The 20,525-nt window shown below is 43.4% G+C and overlaps 1 protein-coding gene across 1 annotated transcript; it reads left to right on the top strand.

Moving 5' to 3' along the window:
* Positions 1-432: 432 nt before the first annotated feature.
* LOC139947369 (pentraxin fusion protein-like) lies at positions 433-20,070 on the top strand. Its single transcript, XM_071945265.1, has 5 exons — positions 433-541; positions 907-1,029; positions 12,028-12,117; positions 13,185-13,445; positions 19,802-20,070. The coding sequence occupies exons 1-5, from the start codon at positions 433-435 to the stop codon at positions 20,068-20,070; spliced, it is 852 nt and encodes a 283-aa protein (XP_071801366.1).
* Positions 20,071-20,525: the final 455 nt, after the last annotated feature.

Below are 20,525 nucleotides of genomic sequence, written 5' to 3'. Positions count from 1 at the left end.
CAACCACATATCACTTCGAAAATGGAACAAGATCCATATGTACCCTTTAAAGGTAGGGTCTTATTCCAACCGCTCCCTAAGCCCGCTCGCGAACGGACACCTGCCCTTAATTAAATTCTCTGATTCACATGGTTTTCGGGGGTGAACAATATAAAAACCATTAAACTCGACGGGAATACTTTCTCGAAATTGTTAACAAACCATTACTAGCTGCAATGATTCTAAGTACAATTTTCTTTTTTCTGTTTTGGCAGTTACAATATTTTACGCTCATAATATTCAGGGGCGAGCACCCCAGTAAACACTTGACCCTCGAGTCCAGCGCCTATTGGTTGACGGCCATATACTGGCAGATTGTATTAAACACACCGCGTTCAGTCTCTACTGAAAGGATATTTCAGAAACATAGCACTAGTCTAGTGTGGTGCAAGGATGGCTCACTGTGAGGGTATAATGTGTCTAGAGAAAAACCTGTTGATATTTCTCTTTGGAATCCTCGCGTGGTTTTACCCGCTATCCTGCTGGTGCCTCAATCTCACTGGTAAGTATATTAATAACGGTAAAACTAAAAGGTGAACACTAATAAAGCAAACACAACATACTTTGAGGCAAAGTATACATTCAGTTTTCGGAACCGGTCATTAATGTTTAACATTATGTAAACCGTAAAACTTACATGACTTTGTCAACATTTCGTTCAAAAGGTTGCGTCTTGAGATATCGCCGAAAACCCTTAAAGCAAAATGTGCACACACGGAAAATTATCTTTAGAAGGAAAACACAATGTGATTTATGAAAGTGGAATGTCTCTCAAAAGTTTGTAATATAAACTTTAAGTGTAATTATCAAAAAGTTGATCTCCCTTGAACGAACATTTTATTGAAAATTGAGTCATGTTAATTTCAGCGGTGGATCTCCGTGGGATGCAAGCCAGCCAGATCTCGGACTACCAAAGTAACACAGCAGCATTACGAGCAATTGACGGCAACACAAACACAAACTTCTTTCACTGGTCTTGCTCCACTACGGGTAAGTTTGAAGTCTAAATAAATAAACAAATTGGAAGATGCAAATTATAAATTACATTGGTGGTTTAGAAGAGAGTGTTACTCGGCGCAACAAACATACGAGCCTCGCATTTTAAAACTTTGTTCGATTTTGTTATCTCCGCACACTCGTATCGTATCGTGGGTTGCCCCTAAGAACTGACGAGGGCCTAGCAAGCAATTACGTGTTTAGAGACAACCGCAGTTGAACTGATGATTATTTATCAGCCTCGTACACGTAACATTCGTACGCGCATCTTTAGATACACAGATGCACAACCGGGTTCGAGTTGGGTAAAAACGACGTCTTGGTCTACTGCGCGCGCCATGCAAGCAAACGGCTTCTACACGGCCGCGGGGTTTCTAGTAAAACTATCATGTGACGCGCTCTAAACCAATGAAAAGACAGAAGTTTTGAAAGGGCCTGGTCGGACTTTGTGACATAGATGCGACTTTTTCCTTCTGTCGAATACCAACCAACTACAAAATAAACTGTCAGTGTAAATCTTGAATACATTGGTGTGGAAAGCATTCCAAAACGAGTTTTTAACTCTCAATCACTTCGTGGAACTTCGCTAATGTACGGAAGCCCATTAGCGCCAGTAAAATATAAATTTCAAATCCATTATAACGGATTCGCAATTCGTTATTACGGATTCGCAATCCGTTATTACGGATTAGCAATCCGTTATTACGGATCATCGCAATCTGTTATTACGGATTCATAATCCGTTATTACGGATTAGCAATCCGTTATTACGGATTCGTTATAATCCGTTATTACGGATTCGCAATTTGGACAGGGAACTGTCCGCCGTCTCTTTAGGAATCTTAGATCCCGACGGAGTTAAGTGTAAGGAAGATGCTTTAGAGAAGGTCTTCGTTTATATAACTGTCATAAGAACAATGATTAGAAGACAGTTTGTAGTTCCATTATTTCTGGGTGACCCAATGACTTACTCAGTCCCCAGAGTGAAATAATTAAAAGGATAAAAATCAAACTAACATCACTTGGTTGGCAAAATTGACATTGATTATATCTGAGTAGTTTTAATGAAATACATCAAGTCGAGTCTCCACCGTGAAGCATTTTTTGTCATGATATATCTACATGTCATCCATGCATATACCCTTCAAATTTCCGAAAACGCTCATTATTTGCTTAACAGAAAAACTATGATTTCAAGTCAAATAAATCATGATGAAAACATGAACAGTTGTTTAATTATTTTTTTTTTTTGAACATTTAAGAGTCAGTTCAGGTAAATAGTTGACATAGTTGCTCACGGTCAAAAAATGAATTTTTTTTATACTTTGTTGGTGGAAGGGCCTTGGGGTGCAAGTAAACAAAATTGCATTTTCAATTCTATATATAGCCCGTTGCCATGGTTACGGCTCATTTTGTTTTTTGGCCATTTTAGGCCGATTTGGGGGTCTGAAAAACTGGTTTTTAGCTCATATTTACAACTCCACCCCACCAAAACGCAATATTATTTCAAAAAACCTTTTATATCACTACAAAGTATCATCCTTGGCCTTCCTTGAGAAAAAAAATTATTGCTTTAAATATCACCCTTGTGCTATTTTTGCATCATGCATTACAGTATGTTTTTAGAACTTGCAAAATCGACATTTTTACCCTATTTTTTGACCCCAAAATGTCAACTTGCCAGGGGTCTCAGAAAATTTTCCTTTCGTCTGTGATTAGGGCCAACATTGGTCTTTCCATATCTGGTGTCAAAAACTTGGGCAATTGTATCCTGTTGGGCCAGTACTGCCTCAAAACTAGACTTTTTTCCCCAAAACATGAAAAATGCCTTTTTAAGGGTCTTTTCACATAATATCGACATACGTGTCCATGGTAAAAGAAAAGGAATATTTTTCTTATACTTTGTGGATGGTAGGGACTTGGGGTGCAAATAAACAACATTAACATTTCAAATCATAATATAACACGTTGCCATGGTAACTGTTCATTTGTGTTTAGGCCACTTTGGGCCGATTTTGGGGTATGAAAAACTGTTTTTTTAAGCTAATATTTACAACTCCACCCCACCAAAAAACAAAAATATTTCATAAAACCTTTTACATCACTACAAAGTATCATCCTTGGCTTTACTTGAGACAAAAAAAATATTGCTATAAATTTCACCCTTGTTCTATTTTAAGAACGTGCATTAGAGTATGTTTTTAGAGCTTGCAAAATCAACATTTTTACCATATTTTTTGCCCTCAAAATTCCATTTTTCAGGGGTCTCAGAATATTTTCCTTTCGGTTTTGATCAGGGCCATAATTTGTCATTTTATTTCTGGTAAGAAAAACTCGGGCAATTGTATCCTGATGTAACAGAACTGTCTCAAAAATAGACCCTTTTCCCCGAAAACATAGAGAAATGCATTTTGAAATATTTGCTTCATTTTGAATTTATAACATGAAGAAGTAAGCAATAATTCCATCAATCTGGCAGCTTTTTATAAGCACTTTGTAGGTTTAGTGCATTACCAAACATTGATCAGGACTTGTTGATGACCTAAATCTTATAATTTGCCCCACCCCGGCTCTGGCCCAATCATATTTCTTGACATTGCATAAAATAAAATAACAGTTTTGTGAACAGCGCCTCTTTTTTGAAAATCACATTTTTTAATTCCCCTTGCACATCAAGAAAGTTTGTACTGTCTTTAATGTTTTATTGGTTCTCAGAATATTTCCCTTTTTGTTTTGATTGGGCTATTATTATGGTTTGCATGACTACTGGGGAGAAACACTTTGGTTTATTGTATCCTGTTGTGACACTTCTGCCTCAAAAATGGTAATTTTTCCAAAAACAATAAAAATGCATTTTGAAGTTATCCCTTAGTTTGAATTGATAAAAAACAAAAAAACGAGCATGCTTGTTAAAAATATATGGCACTGTTTCCATGCTCTTTAAGCCACTGAGATCTTATTTTGTCATAACTACTTTACCTAGTTGTACAGGTATGGTACACATTGCAAGAAGAGAAGTAGTGCGATGAGCAATCTTTACTGTTCTTGTCTTTACATGGCCTTATAATAGTCTTCTTGGTCCCCTGCCCGCTACCAAACTAAACATTTTCATCCCAATCAGAACAAAGAGGCTCTAAAAGTGAGCAAGCACTGTATCCAAAGTATAAATGGCCATTCACCTGCTTTGGCCTTCTGTAAGCAGTTCCCCCATCTATGGTGGGGTTCCTTTCAATTGTACTGTTGCAAACAATGAAAGAGTTGGTTTATTTAACGTGATAAACAATTCAGCAGGTAATGTTTGACAATGTTTTTTGTTGATCGTTCTCAGAGACATATATAATAATTATGAATTAGTAAGATAGTGAATGGAAATAATAATCAAACTAGCCTGAATAGACTTTTGTTACTGCAAATGCATCTTACTTATTTATGTTCAGCAGGTGCAAGTTTTTACAACTTCTTTCAATGTTGTTTCATTAAAGGAACACGTTGCCTTGGATCGGTCGAGTTGGTATTTGAAAAGCGTTTGTAAATGTTTATTAAAAAATGCATTATGATTAGAAAGATATTTTAAAAGTAGAATATAATGATCCACACAAGTATCACTCAAAAACCATGCATTTTAAAACAAACCGTTACAAACGCATTTCAAAGACCAACTTAACCGATCCCAGGCAACGTGTTCCTTTTAAATAATCTCTTACGCTCATCTTGCAAATCGTTAGTATCATTGTTTTTAATAAGATCTTGGCAAACTTTTCCAACACTTTTAAGCGGGCTTTTTAATTTTCCACATTTGTGTTGGACATGATTCGATGCTCCAAACCATCTGCCGCAAGCACAGAAACTACATTGTTTATGATCTCTGTCTCTAAGAAAAGTTTTACATTTGGTAGCAGGCAGGGACCAAGGAGAGTAGGCCCTGTATTAAAGACAACTTGTAAAGAATGCTCATCGCACTCTACTTGCAATGGGAATCATACCTGTATAATAGGTAAAGTAGCCAAATCAAGAACTTTCAGTGGCAAAGCATTGGTTATGGTTTGGTTGGATACCATTATGTTTAAATAAAAACTTTGTATTCAGTACTCAAAGGGCATGGAAACAGTGCCAGATTTTTAACAAGCATGCATTGTTTTTGAAAAAATTACTATACTTAAGGCATGATCAGTCACAACAGGATACAATAAACACAGTGTTTCTACCCAGAAGAAATAAAACACCAATAACAACCGAATGGGAACACTTTCAAAAGAAGAGGCGCTATTCACAAAACATTGTTTTATGCAATGTCAAGAAATATGATTGGGGCTGGGCCGGGCAAATTCTAAAATTAAGGTCATCAACAGTTCCTGATAAATGTTGGGTAATCCACTAGTGCTAAGGAAAAGCTGCAAGATTGATAGAATTATTACTTTTTAATGTTAGAAATTCAGTATGAAGAAAAAATAATTCAAAATGCATTTTTTCTGTTTGAGGAAAAAAGTCTATTTTTGAGACAGTACTGTTAACATCAGGATACACTTGCCAAGTTTTTCTTACCAGAAATAAAAAAGACAAATTTTGGCCCTGATCAAAACCGAAAGGAAAATATTCTGAGACCCCTGAAAAAAATGAAATTTTGAGGGCAACAAATCTGGTAAAAATGTTGATTTTGCAAGTTCTAAAAACATACTCTAATGCACGTTCTAAAAATAGCACAAGGGTGAAATTGTTAGCAATATTTTTTTGTCTCAAGTAAAGCCAAGGATGATACTTTGTAGTGATGTAAAAGGTTTTATGAAATATTTTTGTTTTTTGGTGGGGTGGATTTGTAAATATAAACTAAAAAAACAGTTTTTCATACCCCAAGATCGGCCTAAAGTGGCCTAAACACATGTGTTAATGTACTGTTACCATGGCAACGTGTTATATTATGATTTGAAATGTAAATGTTATTTATTTGGACCCCAAGTCCCTACCATCCTACCATCCACAAAGTATAAGAAAAATATTCCTTTTTTTTTACCGTGGACACGTATTTCGATATTATGTGAAAAGACCCTTAAAAAGGCATTTTTCATGTTTTGGGGAAAAAAGTCTAGTTTTGAGGCAGTACTGTCACAACAGGATACAATTGCCCAAGTTTTTGACACCAGATATGGAAAGACCACTGTTGGCCCTAATCACAGCCGAAAGGAAAATTTTCTGAGACCCCTGGCAAGTTGACATTTTGGGGTCAAAAAATAGGGTAAAAATGTCGATTTTGCAAGTTCTAAAAACATACTGTAATGCATGATGCAAAAATAGCACAAGGGTGTTATTTAAAGCAATAATTTTTTTTCTCAAGGAAGGCCAAGGATGATACTTTGTAGTGATATAAAAGGTTTTTTGAAATAATGTTGCATTTTGGTTGGGTGGAGTTGTAAATATGAGCTAAAAACCAGTTTTTCAGACCCCAAAATCGGCCTAAAATGGCCAAAAAACAAAATGAGCCGTAACCATGGCAAAGGGCTATATATAGAATTGAAAATGCAATTTTGTTTACTTGCACCCCAAGGCCCTTCCACCAACAAAGTATAAAAAAAAATCATTTTTTGACCGTGAGCAACTATGTCAACTATTTACCTGAACTGACTCTTAACATTTAACATGTAACGTTGCAGAAATCGGTCCCTAAAAACAGTACACATTGCCCTGGATTTGGCGAATGTTATGAAGTAAATTTATGGTTGGAAAGATGTTTTTAAGAGTCAGTTCAGGTAAATAGTTGACATATTTGCTCACGGTCAAAAAATGAATTTTTTTTATACTTTGTGGGTGGAAGGGCCTTGGGGTGCAAGTAAACAAAATTGCATTTTCAATTCCATATAAAGCCCGTTGCCATGGTTACGGCTCATTTTGTTTTTTGGCCATTTTAGGCCGATTTTGGGGTCTGAAAAACTGGATTTTAGCTCATTTTTACAACTCCACCCCACCAAAATGCAAAATTATTTAAAAAAAACCTTGTATATCACTACAAAGTATCATCCTTGGCCTTCCTGGAGAAAAAAAAATTATTGCTTTAAATATCACCCTTGTGCCATTTCTGCCTCGTTTATCACAGTATTCTTTTAGAACTTGCAAAATCGCCATTTTTACCCTATTTTTGGACCCAAAAATGTCAACTTGCCAGGGGTCTCAGAAAATGTTCCTTTCGGCTGTGGTTAGGGCCAACATTGGTATTCTCATATCTGGTGAGAAAAACTTGGGCAATTGTATCCTGTTGTGACAGTACTGCCTCAAAACTAGACTTTTTTCCCCAAAACGTGAAAAATGCCTTTTTAAGGGTTATTTCACATAATATTGACATGTGTCCATATTTAAAAAGAAAGGAATATTTTTCTAATCCTTTGTGGATGGTTATAGGGACTTTGGTCCAAATAAACAAAATTAACATTTCAAATCATAATATAACACGTTGACATGGTAACAGTTCGGTTGTGTTTGGGCCACTTTAGGCCGATTTGGGGGTCTGAAAAACTGTTTTTTAGTTAATATTTACAACTCCACCCCACCAAAAAACAAAAACATTTCATAAAACCTTTGCCATCACTACCAATTATCATCCTTGGCTTTACTTGAGACAACAAATGATTGCTACAAATTTCACCTTTGTGCTATTTTCAGAAGGTGCATTTGAGTATGTTTTTAGAACTTGCAAAATCAACATTTTTACCATATTTTTCCCTCATAATTTCATTTTGTTCAGGAGAATATTTTCCTTTCGGTTTTGAATAGGGCCAAAATTTGTCCTCTCATTTCCAGTAAGAAAAACTTGGGCAACTGTATCCTGATGTAACAGTGCTGTCTCAAAAGTAGACCCTTTTCCCCCAAAACATGGAGAAATGCATTTTGAAATTATTTGCTTCATTTTGAATTTATAACAGAAAGAAGTAATAATTCCATCAATCTAGCAGCTTTTCATATGAGCACTCTCTAGGCTTAGTGCATAACCCAACATTGATCAGGACTTGATGACCTAAATCTTAGAATTTGCCCCACATTGGCCCTGCCCCAATCATATTTCTTGACATTGCATAAAACAAAGTTTTGTGAACAGCGCCTCTTTTTTGAAAGTCTTATTTTTTAAATCCCCTTGCACATCAAGAAAGTTTGTGCTGTCTTAATTTTTATTGGTTCTCAGAATATTTCCCTTTTGGTTGTGATTGGGCTATCATTATGGTTTGCATGTCTGCTGGGGCGAAACACTTTGGTGTTGTGACACTTCTGCATCAAACATGGTAATTTTTCCGAAAACAAGAAAAATGCATTTTGAAGATATTCCTTAGTTTGAATTGATAAAACACAAAAACGTGCATGATCGTTAAACCCTGTTTCCATGCTCTTTAAAGTAACAAGTACAACGGTTTTTTTTTGGAGCCACAACCATGCTTTGCCACTGAGAGTTCTTGTTTCGTCATGACTTCTTTACCTAGTTGTCCAGGGCCCAATTTCATGGCTCTGCTAACCGTAAGCACACAATTTTGTGCTTACGGCAAGCGTATTTCACGGGTTAGCGGCGAATTTTGCCTTCAGCGCGTGCATACTTCAAGTTACTAGGCATTTTACGCTTACAAGGCTAGCGCAGAAATTTGGCGCTTGCACACAAGCGGGGAATCGCAATTGTAAGCGCAGAATTCGGCGGTAAGCAGAGCCATGAAATTGGGCCCAGGTATGATTCACATTGCAAGAAGAGAAGTAGTGCGATGAGCATTCTTTACAAGTTGTCTATACATGGCCTTAAAACAGTCTCCTTGGTCCCCTGCCTGCTACCAAACTAAACATTTTCATCCCCATCAGAACAAAGAGGCTCTAAAAGTGCGCAGGGGGAAATACTGTCTCCAAAGTATCTAAATGGCCATTCACCTGCTTAAGCCTTCTGTAAGCAGTTCCCTCACCCATGGTGGGGTTCCTTTCAATTGTACTGTTGCAAGCAATAACAGAGTTGGTTACGTGATAAACAATTCAGCAGGTAATGTTTGACAATGTTTTTTGTTGATCGTTCTCAGAGATATATATACCAAATATGAATTAGTAAGATAGCGAATGGAAAAAATAATTAAACTAGGATTAATAAACTTTTGTTACTGCAATTGCATCTTACTAATTTAGGTTGAGCAGGTGCAAGTATTTACAACTTCTGTCAATGTTGTTTCATTAAAGGAACACTTTGCCTTGGATCGGTCGAGTTGGTCTTTGAAAAGCGTTTGTAACCGTTTATTACAAAATGCATATGATTAGAAAGATATTTTAAAAGTAGAAAACAATGATCCACACAAGTATCACTCAAAAACATCTTTCTAACGTATGCATTTTATAACAAACTGTTACAAACGCATTTCAAAGACCAAATTGACCGATCCCAGGCAACGTGTTCCTTTTAAATGATCTCTTACGTTCATCTTACAAATCGTTAGTATCATTGTTTTTAATAAGATCTTGGCAAAATTTTTCCAACACTTTTAAGCGAAGGCTTTTTAATTTCCCACATTTGTGTTGGACATGATTCGATGCTCCAAACCATCTGCAGCACAGAAACTCTATTGTTCATGATCTCTATCTCTATGAAAAGTTTTACATTTGGTAGCAGGCAGGGACCAAGGAGAGTAGGCCCTGTATTAAAGACAACTTGTAAATAATGCTCATTGCACGCTACTTGCAATGGGAATCATACATGTACCTGTACAATAGGTAAAGTAGCCAAATCAAGAACTCTCAGTGGCAAAGCATTGGTTATGGCTTGGCTGGATACCATTATGTTTAAATAAAAACTTTGTACTCAATACTCAAAGGGCATGGAAACAGTGCCAGATTTTTACAAGCATACATTGTTTTTGAAAAAAATTACTATACTTGAGGCAGGTAGTGTCACAACAGGATACAATAAACCCAAGTGTTTCTCCCCAGAAGACATGAAAACACCAATAATCGCCCCAATCACAACCGAAAGGGAACACTTTAAAAAAAGAGGCGCTATTCACAAAACATTGTTTTATGCAATGTCAAGGAATATGATTGGGGCTGGGCCACCAAATTCTAAAATTTATGTCATCAATAGTTCCTGATCAATGTTGGGTAATCCACTAAGCCTACAGAGTGCTTAGCAAGGGCTGCAGGATTGATAGAATTAGTACTTTATAATGTTATAAATTCAATATGAAGAAAAAAACAATTCAAAATGCATTTTTCTGTTTTGAGAAAAAAAGTATATTTTTGAGACAGTACTGTCACAGGATACATTTGCCCAAGTTTTTCTTACCAGAAATAAAAAGATCAATTTTGGCCCTAATCAAAACCGAAAGGAAAATATTCTGAAACCCCTGAAAAAATGAAATTTTGAGGGCAAAAAATATGGTAAAAAAGTTGATTTTGCAAGTTCGAAAAACATACTCTAATGCACGTTCTGAAAATAGCACAAGGGTGAAATTTATAGCAATAATTTTTGACTCAAGTAAATCCAAGGATGATACTTTGTAGTGATGTAAAAGGTTTTATGAAATATTTGTGTTTTTTGGTGGGGTGGAGTTGTAAATATTAACTAAAAAACAGTTTTTCAGACCCCCAAATCGGCCTAAAGTGGCCTAAACACAAATGAACTGTTACCATGGCAACGTATTGCAGCCTGCGTATTGTATAATGATTTGAAATGTAAATTTTGTTTATTTGGAACCCAAGTTCCTACCATCCACAAAGTATAAGAAAAATATTCCTTTTTTTTTCACCGTGGACACGTATGTCAACATTATTTGAAAAGACCCTTAAAAAGCATTTTTTCACGTTTTGGGGAAAAAAGTCTAGTTTTGAGGCAGTACTGTCACAACAGGATACAATTGCCCAAGTTTTTCACACCAGATATGAAAAGACCAATGTTGGCCCTGATCACAGCCGAAAGGAAAATTTTCTGAGACCCCTGGCAAGTTGACATTTTGAGTCCAAAAATAGGGTAAAAATGGCGATTTTGCAAACATACTGTAATAAACGATGCAAAAATAGCACAAGGGTGATATTTAAAGCAATAATTGTTTTTCTGAAAGGAAGGCCAAGGATGATACTTTGTAGTGATATACAAGGTTTTTTGAAATAATTTTGCATTTTGGTGGGGTGGAGTTGTAAAAATGAGCTAAAAAACAGTTTTTCAGACCCCAAAATCCGCCTAAAATGGCCAAAAAACAAAATCACCATGGCAACGGGCTATATGTGGAATTGAAAATGCAATTTTGTTTATTTGCACCCAAAGGCCCTTCCACCTACAAAGTATAAAAAAAATTTGACCGTGAGCAAGTATGTCAATTATTTACCTGAACTGATTCTTAAAGTATAATGTTATGACCGCACACAATGCCATTTTGTGTGATTTTCTTTATACTACGTGAAGTAACACTGTTCGTCATTTTGGTGGTGTCAAATCTTTGACTCCACAAAATTGCGTCAATCAAACCACTGCACTCTAGGCTGAGTAACCAGCACATAGCGCCCTCGGGGGATCCTCGAGGGAATCCGTAATTTCGGATTACAAATCCGTAATAACGGATTGTTAATCCGTAATAACAGATTGTGAATCCGTAATAACGGATTACTAATCCGTAATAACGGATTACTAATCCATAATAACGGATAACTAATCCGTAATAACGGATTACTAATCCGTAATAACGGATTACTTTTCCGTAATAACGGATTGCAAATCCGTAATAACGGATTGTTAATCCGTTAATAACGGATTGCAAATCCGTTATAACGGATTACTAATCCCTAATAACGGATTGCGAATCCGTAATAACGGATTTGAATTTTATTTTTTGCTGGCACTAATGGGCCTTCGTACTAATGCTTCAAAAGGTCAACAGATCACTTCGTGGGAACACAGTAGTCAAAACTGCGTGTTTGTTTGTGGTTATACACCATCGATACCATAAGGTTTTCAACATCAGTATGTAATCCAGAACTCTCTTAAATTCGTTCTTGTTGTAGGCATAAATTCCCATCCCTGGTGGAAGGTGGACCTGGGAGCAAACCACCGCCTCGGTCGTATCACCCTTGTCAACAGAGGAGACAGCTATAGTAAGTTCTAAAAGTTAATACTTTGAAACGTTTTGATATGACTGGCGCGATCTTGGGTTATAAAGCCGAGGTATCTGATAATCAGCGATAACTTTCTAAATTTATTTAAACTTTTTACCAAAGAGGACCTGTTCATGTGATTATCAAAACGGAAAATGTTCAATTAAAGTAAAAGTTAGTTTGAAATGTACTTCTCAATTGTGATATTTATCACTCGATCTTGTGCGGAGTGATACCGGCACGGCTGAAAGGAAGTTTAGGAAGGTATGACTGGAATGAGGTGCCTGCTGACCTAGCTAGCGAACAAATTCGATCGCAAGCTAGACCAGGGCCCGATTTCATGGCTCTGCTGACCGCCGGATTCTGCGCTTACGCTCACCGTTCTCCGTTCACGCTAAAGCGCCGAATTGCTATGCGTAGAATGCCTACGTGGAGTACGCACACACACAAGCCAAAACTCCCCGCAAACTCGTGAATACGCCTGGAATAAAAGACTTTTGAACGCACACCTTTAAGGTAAATGTTCATTGTTAACGTAGTTCTGAGCATGCGCACATTACCGAGAACAATGGATTTTACCTGGTAAGTCTGCTGCCACCAAGCGTCCCGAAAGTCCCCTATTCCTTGCTTCCGCGAGTGCCGATTTGGTGCTCAGAACAAGCAGAGCCATGACATTAGGCCAATGCACGACGTGATTCGAAAAGGTCTACATGCACACTGACGGACTTTCTGTGACAATAAAAGTTCCATGAGTGGGTTTGTTGATGATACAAACGATGACGTTTTATTATGAATACCTACATTACGCTATACTAACGAGTATTTTCTGGCAAAGTTTTTATCTGTTTTTTTTTTGCTTCGCAGACAAAAGGAACTTAAGATCATTCTGATTAGAAAAAATCCACCTAGATCTTTATCATTAACACAATCAATGATTACACTGCAATGCCTATCGGTGGTGGCTAACCCCAACGTGTCGTTTAATTTGGTGTCATGTTTGCAATGCATTTGTCAACAATGCATCCTGAACTGAAATGAGTTTATAAGAAATGATTTTTCATTGGCAGATAATCGACTGATTGGTGCTGTCGTTAGAGCAGGCATAGAGAGCGACATTTTCAACAATGCCGCCTGTGGGTTACCAGTGACATCGGTCCAAGCATCGATCCCTGGGGCACACATACAGTTTTTGTGTGACCCTCCCGTGATTGCGCAGTACGTCAGCGTGGACGACAAAGATCATATGAATGGATATGAGGACAACCTCATAACACTGTGCGAAGTGATGGTCGAAGAGTACCCACTGGAATACTGCCCTCAATCAACAAGTAAGAAGAAAAAGAAGGGGACAAAATTTCGAAGACAAATGAAAGTAAACCATGTTGGTTTTTAATGAAAAAAAAAACAATTGGTCTACTTCACTCTACTTACCTGAAGAGCGAATACTACAATTGCATTGTTCCCTATGCCGGCAGGCAAAAAGCTAAGAGTTTTACACACAATAGCGCCCTCAAGAGTCCTATCCCCGATGCCCTGTGACATGCCCACCACGTCGGCGTCCTCTTTTTCTCTTAGCCGGCAAAGGTAGCGGACGTAAGTACGTGATTGTCCGTATTACGGTAGATTTCTTTGCCCCTTTTAGCTAAAATAAGAGTGTAGTTTAGCAGATATCCGATAGCAGGATAGTCTGTAAGTGTTGAGAATTTCTAGTAGAGTTGTTGAGAAATTCTAGAGTGAGATTTAATTATGAGTTATAAGAAATCGGGAGGACAGGGCTTGTCGACGTAGGGGGGACCTACATCCCTCCGAGACAGCCCGAGTCCTCGGGGGATTGCGACGGTGACATTACGTCGCCGCCAAAGCAATCTCCCAGTCAGCCCCCTCAGCCATCGCCGGCTGCCGGGGCTGACGGATCTGTAACCGGCCGAGCGGGGGACCTTACGGTCTCACCGTCTCCGCCGGGATCCGCCCGACAGAAGGGGAAACGCCCCGGTAAGGCCAAAAAATTGCCTAGTACCGGGGCGACACCCAAGAAGGGACGAGTTGGTAAGCGGGACTCCACTACGGGGCCCGCCCCATCGATCCCAGGCCAGCCAGCGGGGCACGCACAGCCAGAGGGGGTACCCCTCCACGGCTCGGTGCACCCAGGGTTGAGTACAGGGTATGCACAGCCGGAGAAATTACCTCTCCACGGCTCGGTGCACCCGGCCCCCCACAGTGCACACGCAAGTACCGCGGTGCCCAGGGATGGCCTTTTGTACCGCCGCCCCGACCAGGCAGCCTGCGCTATCGGGCTCGGGGCGCTGGCGGTTGCCAGGGAGATTGGCAACGGGGTACAGACCCCTTGGGGCCCCGTCGGAACGCTACGTTCCGAAGGGTCGGCCTCCACTTCAGGGTTTACCCGCTGCTCGGGTATTCCCGCCCCGCAGCCGCCCTCCGATACTACATCGGAGTCGGCTCGGGGACGCCCCTCCAAAAAGGGCAAGAAAGCCCGCCCTCGTAGTCCCAGCTCGAGCGGCTCTACCTCCGATCGTCCCCACCGTGACAAACGTCACAAGGGTGGGGACCCGATCTCGAGGGAAGAATTTTTGGAAGCTTTTCACACCCTCGCGGCCTCAATTATGGGTCGTCGCGAGGGTGGTGGACAAGGCCCGTCTGACTTGGCCACCGAACCGGTGCCCCAAAGTCAACACGGCCATGGGTGGCTTGCACCGGGCCAACGGGGACTCCCCCACACGGCTAGCCGTGCGCCGGATTCCCCCCCCCCCCGGGTTTGCCACAACCGCCCGCTAACCCATACGTTCAGGGGCGTGTGGCTACCACCCAATGAGGACCCCCTCAGGGGGGCCCGCCATGCATCAGTCTGCACCCGTCGGCGGCCTTTGAGTCCGACCACGGGCGCCGTGATGATGCTGGTTCAGAATCTCGTTCCTCGATGACATCTCGTCCCTCCGACTCGGCCGACTCGGCCAATGAGGAGGACGAGTTGCTCAGCACCATCCAACGGTTGTCAGTCTCCGAGACCGAGCTACGCACGGTACAGAGAGACATGATAAGAGTTCTGAATCTCCCCTGTGAGCCGGAGCCCCCCTCCGACGAACGCCAATCGTTCAAGAAGAGGGCGAGCCCCGCAACGGGTGCAACTAAACCCTTCCCGTTGATGCCCCTAGATCGGGTGTGCAGCGACCGGATGGATGGGGTAATGGGAACGAAGAAATGGACCCCATACTCCAAACGTACGGAGCCGTACTACCGTTTCCCTCCAGCGGATTTTGAAAAATATTTCGCCACTCCCGTCCTACCGGACTCAGCCTCCGACAAGCTGGTCGCGGACAGGGGATCGTCGTCTTCCAAGCTGCGGACAAGATCCGCGGCAAATTGGCGGACGTCGCCCGGAAAATGGATTCTTCGGCGCGCATGGGTATGCGCACAACATCCTTTCTCCTGCTCTTATCAGAATATCTGGAGCAGGGGTGCGACGTGGAAAACATGGTGCCGGCGGACATGATGATTGCGGCCCTTCATTGTTTGGACAATGGTCTTTGTTCCATCCTCGACCAGTTCACAAAGATAACGACCCTGGCGACGACGTCCATGGAGGCTGAAGTGAAGCGCCTCAAAGCCACGCACGAAATCAATCTGAAAAAGCCTCCTGCCCCGCCTAAGGCCGTGGGTAACAAGGTAAGGAAACAGCCATCTTTCGTCATCCCCCGTTGCCGCCCACAAAAGGCGGCCCGTGGCAGTTTTCGTGGCACGGCGGGCTCACGCTACCCACAGACTCAACCTGGCCAACCACGCACCCAGTCGGGTCGTGGTTTCCGAGCGCCCGCCCCCCGATATACCGGGGCGTGGCGCAAGTGACTTGACAAACTCCGAGCGGCCTCCCACCGACGGACCCATGGGGGGCCGCCTCCGGAATTTTCTGGGGTCCTGGGGGCAAGTGACCTCGAGTTTACGAGGACCCCCCCGTCGGACATGCTCAGCCGGCCGACACCCGTTCCGTCCGACTTAGCAAAGCGCCGCTCCCTCGGGGGGGAAATGAACGCCCTCCTCCTCAAGGGGGCGGTGCGTATCGTCCCCGGTTCTGGGACTCAGACAGGCTTCATGTCAACCTTCTTCTTGACTCCCAAGAAGGAGGCTGGCATGTGGCGCCCGATTTTGAACTTGAAACCCCTCAACAAGTTCATCCGTCCGAAGCGTTTCCGTATGGAGACGCTCAGGACTATACTGAGTTCCATAGTGACGCCCGCATGGGCGGCGAGTCTCGACCTGAAATTCCTACGTTTTCTATACAACGATACCCTGTACGAATTTGCGGTGCTCCCATTCGGACTCTCCACCGCACCTCGGATGTTCACCCGGATTGTAAAGACAATCGGAGAGGCACTGCGGAGGCGGGCATCATGATATTTGTATATCTGGACGACTGGTTGGTCGTGGGCCGTTCTTGGGAGAAGACGGAGGCAGTGCTCCAATATACCTGGCGCCTGACCTCCGACCTCGGATTCATAATCAATACCGAGAAATCCACCTTATCCCCTCGCAGGTTCCCACCTTTCTTGGTGCGTCCCTCAACCTGCGCAGGGGATTGACCTGCCCTTCGGAGGAACGCCTACTGCGTTTCTCTCTTCCTCCCGGCAGTGGTGGCCCCAGCACTGGCCTGGCTCAGGCTGTTGGGCCTTATGGCCAGCATGGTGGATTTGGTGGACTTTTGCAGGTTGAGGATGAGGCCCATTCAACTTCACCTGCTCTCCTTTTACAGGCCCATCCGTCACCGGATCCACCACCCGGTGCCGACCACGCCCTGGCTAGTCCCCCACCTTCGCTGGTGGCTAGCCGATGCGAACATCTCGCAGGGCCGGGCTTTTCGTCTGCCCCCGCCGTCGGTGACCGTCACGACGGACGCGTCACTCCTCGGCGGGGGGCAACCCTCCGACCGCGTCAAATCGCAGGCGTGTGGGGTTCCGATCGGCCCACATCAACGTCCTGGAAATGTTGGCAGTCTCCAACGCACTACGACATTTCCAGTCAGACGTCAGGGGCCGTGCGGTCCTGGTGAGATGCGACAACGCCACAGTCGTGGCCTACCTCAATCACCAGGGGGGCACCCGGTCGAGACGCCTGTGTGCACTGGCCTGGGATCTCATCCACTGGTGCACACAGCTGGGAACAGCACTATCAGCAGTCCACATTCCGGGCGTAGAGAATGTCACAGCCGACGCTCTCTCAAGGGGCTGGATTGCCCCCATGGAGTGGTCCCTTCTCCCACAGGTGGCTCGGTCGCTCTTCCACCTGATCGACCAGCCACACGTGGACCTGTTCGCCTCCCATGCGAACCACCAGTTGCCGATCTATTGCGCAAGGGGCCCAGACCCCAACGCGTGGAGGATCGACGCTCTATCAGTACAATGGGTCGGCCTACTGGCCTATGCGTTCCCACCCATCTCGCTCGTTTCTCGGGTTCTGACCAAGATCAAGCAGGAGGATTGCCGGGTCCTCCTCATAGCCCCGTTCTGGCCCCGCCAACCGTGGTTCCCACGACTCGTCAGGTTACTGGTCCACCGTCCGGTGATCCTATCAGGACGAGCGGATCTCCTGTATCAGCCCAGTTCGGGGATGGTCCAGCAGGCTCCGGGGGATCTTCACCTGACGTGCTGGGTGCTGTCACGCGATCCCTCCGCTCAGCAGGCCTTTCGCAACGGGCTGCAACAATCGCAGCCCAGTCACGACGGGCCTCCACCAGGAAGGTATACAACAGCCGACTACGCCATTTCTTTAAATGGTGTGGCCGGGAATCCCTCCATCCTACCAATACTTCTGTAGGGGAGGTGGGGGATTTCCTGGTATATTTCCTAGATAGCGGCCTGACGACCGGTACGGTCAGAAATTACAGGTCGGCTATCGCCGCGATCCACCCCTGATTCCCAGACGGTTCCTCCATCTCAGACAACCTTAGCCAGTTGATCAAGGGGATGTTTTTCACCCGTCCCCCAGAACGCAAACTCGTCCCGTCTTGGGACCTGTTCGACGTTCTGTCAACCTTAGCAGGGCCTCCCTACGAGCCTATGGATTGCTCCACACTACTGCAGCTCTCCGTTAAGTTGGCGTTTCTCCTGGCCGTCGCTACTTCGCGACGGCGCAGTGAGCTGCACGCCCTGTCGGTACTGACCGGACATATCCGATGGGAACCAGGCGGCATCCGCTTGGTCCCCACGACCGGCTTTTTAACCAAGAACCAGTCAAGTTCCTTCACGCCTACGGACATTTTTGTCCCGGACATTAACTCCTTTTCATCAGAGGCGAAGGACAAACTGTGGTGCCCCGTCCGGGCACTAAAGTGGTATGTGAATCGTACGAAGTCGCTTCGTACGGACCATAAGAACCTGTTCGTGACGACAACACCGCCCTTTCGGCCGGCGTCACCGTGCACCATCTCACGATGGATCGTGACCGCCATCCGCTCCGTGCCGGGCGGCTGGCCGGCGACCGAGAATACGATTCGGGCGCATGACGTTAGGGGGGTAGCTGCCTCTTGGGCCTTCTTTAAAGCAGATATCACCAAGGAGGCCTGCTGGAAGTGTCCTAACACCTTCAGCGAGCTCTACCTGAAGGATGTCCTCAAGGCAGACGGCAGAGCCGGGAGAGAAGTGCTGAAGACGGCCAGTCAAGTTTCACAGAAACGCTAACTGGTGAGTCCACTTTCCTCTCTTATACATGTAATAATTTATATATTACCTATGTGCATTGGACATTTAACGAGGTGTACCTATTATGTTTTTACCCCATAATGGCGATACCCCCCTAAGGTCTTGCGCACGATTCGCGGGCCCCCAGGGCCGCGCGCGTCGTTCTCGCAGTTCCACGCGCCTAGACCGACCTGTTTATCATGGTCCGGCCCCCTGTTGCGAAGCCCGCCTCTGACCCCTTGGCACCCGCTTACCGGCGGGCGAGCTAGGGCCCTCCGTTGGGGTTCTTAGGCACACCCCGTGTCCTACGCCCCTGTAGACATACGATAGCCTGCGTATACCCACCGCCTACTCGGTGCGAGTCTATGCAATTGTAGTATTCGCTCTACAGGTAAGTAGAGTGAAGTAGACCCCACCCCACAGTAGTGTGGTTGGGTGTACGAGCGAATACTTACCTGTAGAGCACCCTCCCTCCTACCCCACTATACGAGTGGTTTCTTGAGTACTTAGGCGCGTAACGCTTGACGAAAAAGAGGACGCCGACGGTGTGCGCATGTCACAGGGCGTCAGGGATAGGACTCTTGAGGGCGCTATTGTGTGTAAAACTCTTAGCTTTTTGCCTGCCGGCATAGGGAACAATGCAATTGTAGTATTCGCTCTACAGGAAAGTATTCGCTCGTAGACCCACCCACACTACTGTGGGGTGGGGTTTTATTCGGCACCTCATCAGGAATGATAAACTAACTCTGTTGTGGCATTTGCTGTTATTATTTGGTTAACAGAATCTTAAAATCATTGCACCATAGTTGCTAATTAAAGATCAGAGCATCAACCTCAACCTATATGAGTCTACTGCTCATTTTGGTTGTTTTGCTGCTGCCGGTTTGACCGATAGTTTGCTGCATTTTTTGCATTTTTGTTTGCAATCTACCAGAACACCATATTTTCGTTGCTACTATTGTAAGCTGTTTGGTTTTACTTTTCAGCCATGTCTACAGCAGCAATGATCGCGGACCCGTCGGTCTCCATCACCTGCATGTCCACATTGATGTTTGTGGACAAAGAAGTATCAGATGCACGCCCTCTGTCGGTCCTTCACATGAAGTCACCCATGCAATGTTTCATGCGTTGCAAGATAACTAACGAGTGTTGGTCTTTCGACTACGACATGACTTCTGGTCAGTGCAGGCTCTACGATGTAAAGGCTGGATACTTGAAAGCAGATGATCAGCCAGGCTGCTTGGTGTATGCAGTAGTCCGTGGCTAGACCAGTATTGCAATATTATTATTTGACTTCGTGCTCGATGTGTTGCAAATTATATTCATTTCAAAAGTCCTTACCCTATTTTTACTTTTCGTTTTACTTTTTTGTATGCAAGTCGCTCTAGGTAAAGGGCTACAAGGAAGAGAACATAACAAGGTTGTTCATAGAAGTTGTTTGTTCCAACTTCAACTTCACTGGATTGCTGTTTGTTATGTGTTTCATTAGTTCAGTATAAACTAAACAAAGATATTAAACCTGAGTACAGATATGTAAACAATAATTAATACGCAAATTAAAAAGCCAAAACAACTTTATATCTACTTACTTGTCTTTTCAAATGCTATAAAAAAATCCTAGACAGACCTTCAGTCTGTGAAATGCGTTGTGGCTTGGATATAACTCCAAATAGTTTGATTTACCCCGCAATACTTCAATACTGCAGTAAAACACAGTTGTGG

Source organism: Asterias amurensis, chromosome 14 (assembly GCF_032118995.1).
Source record: "Asterias amurensis chromosome 14, ASM3211899v1".
In the NCBI taxonomy this organism is placed as follows: Eukaryota; Metazoa; Echinodermata; class Asteroidea; order Forcipulatida; family Asteriidae; genus Asterias; species Asterias amurensis.
Note: the sequence above shows the minus strand (reverse complement) of the source record. Positions and strands in the feature narration are given on the sequence as shown.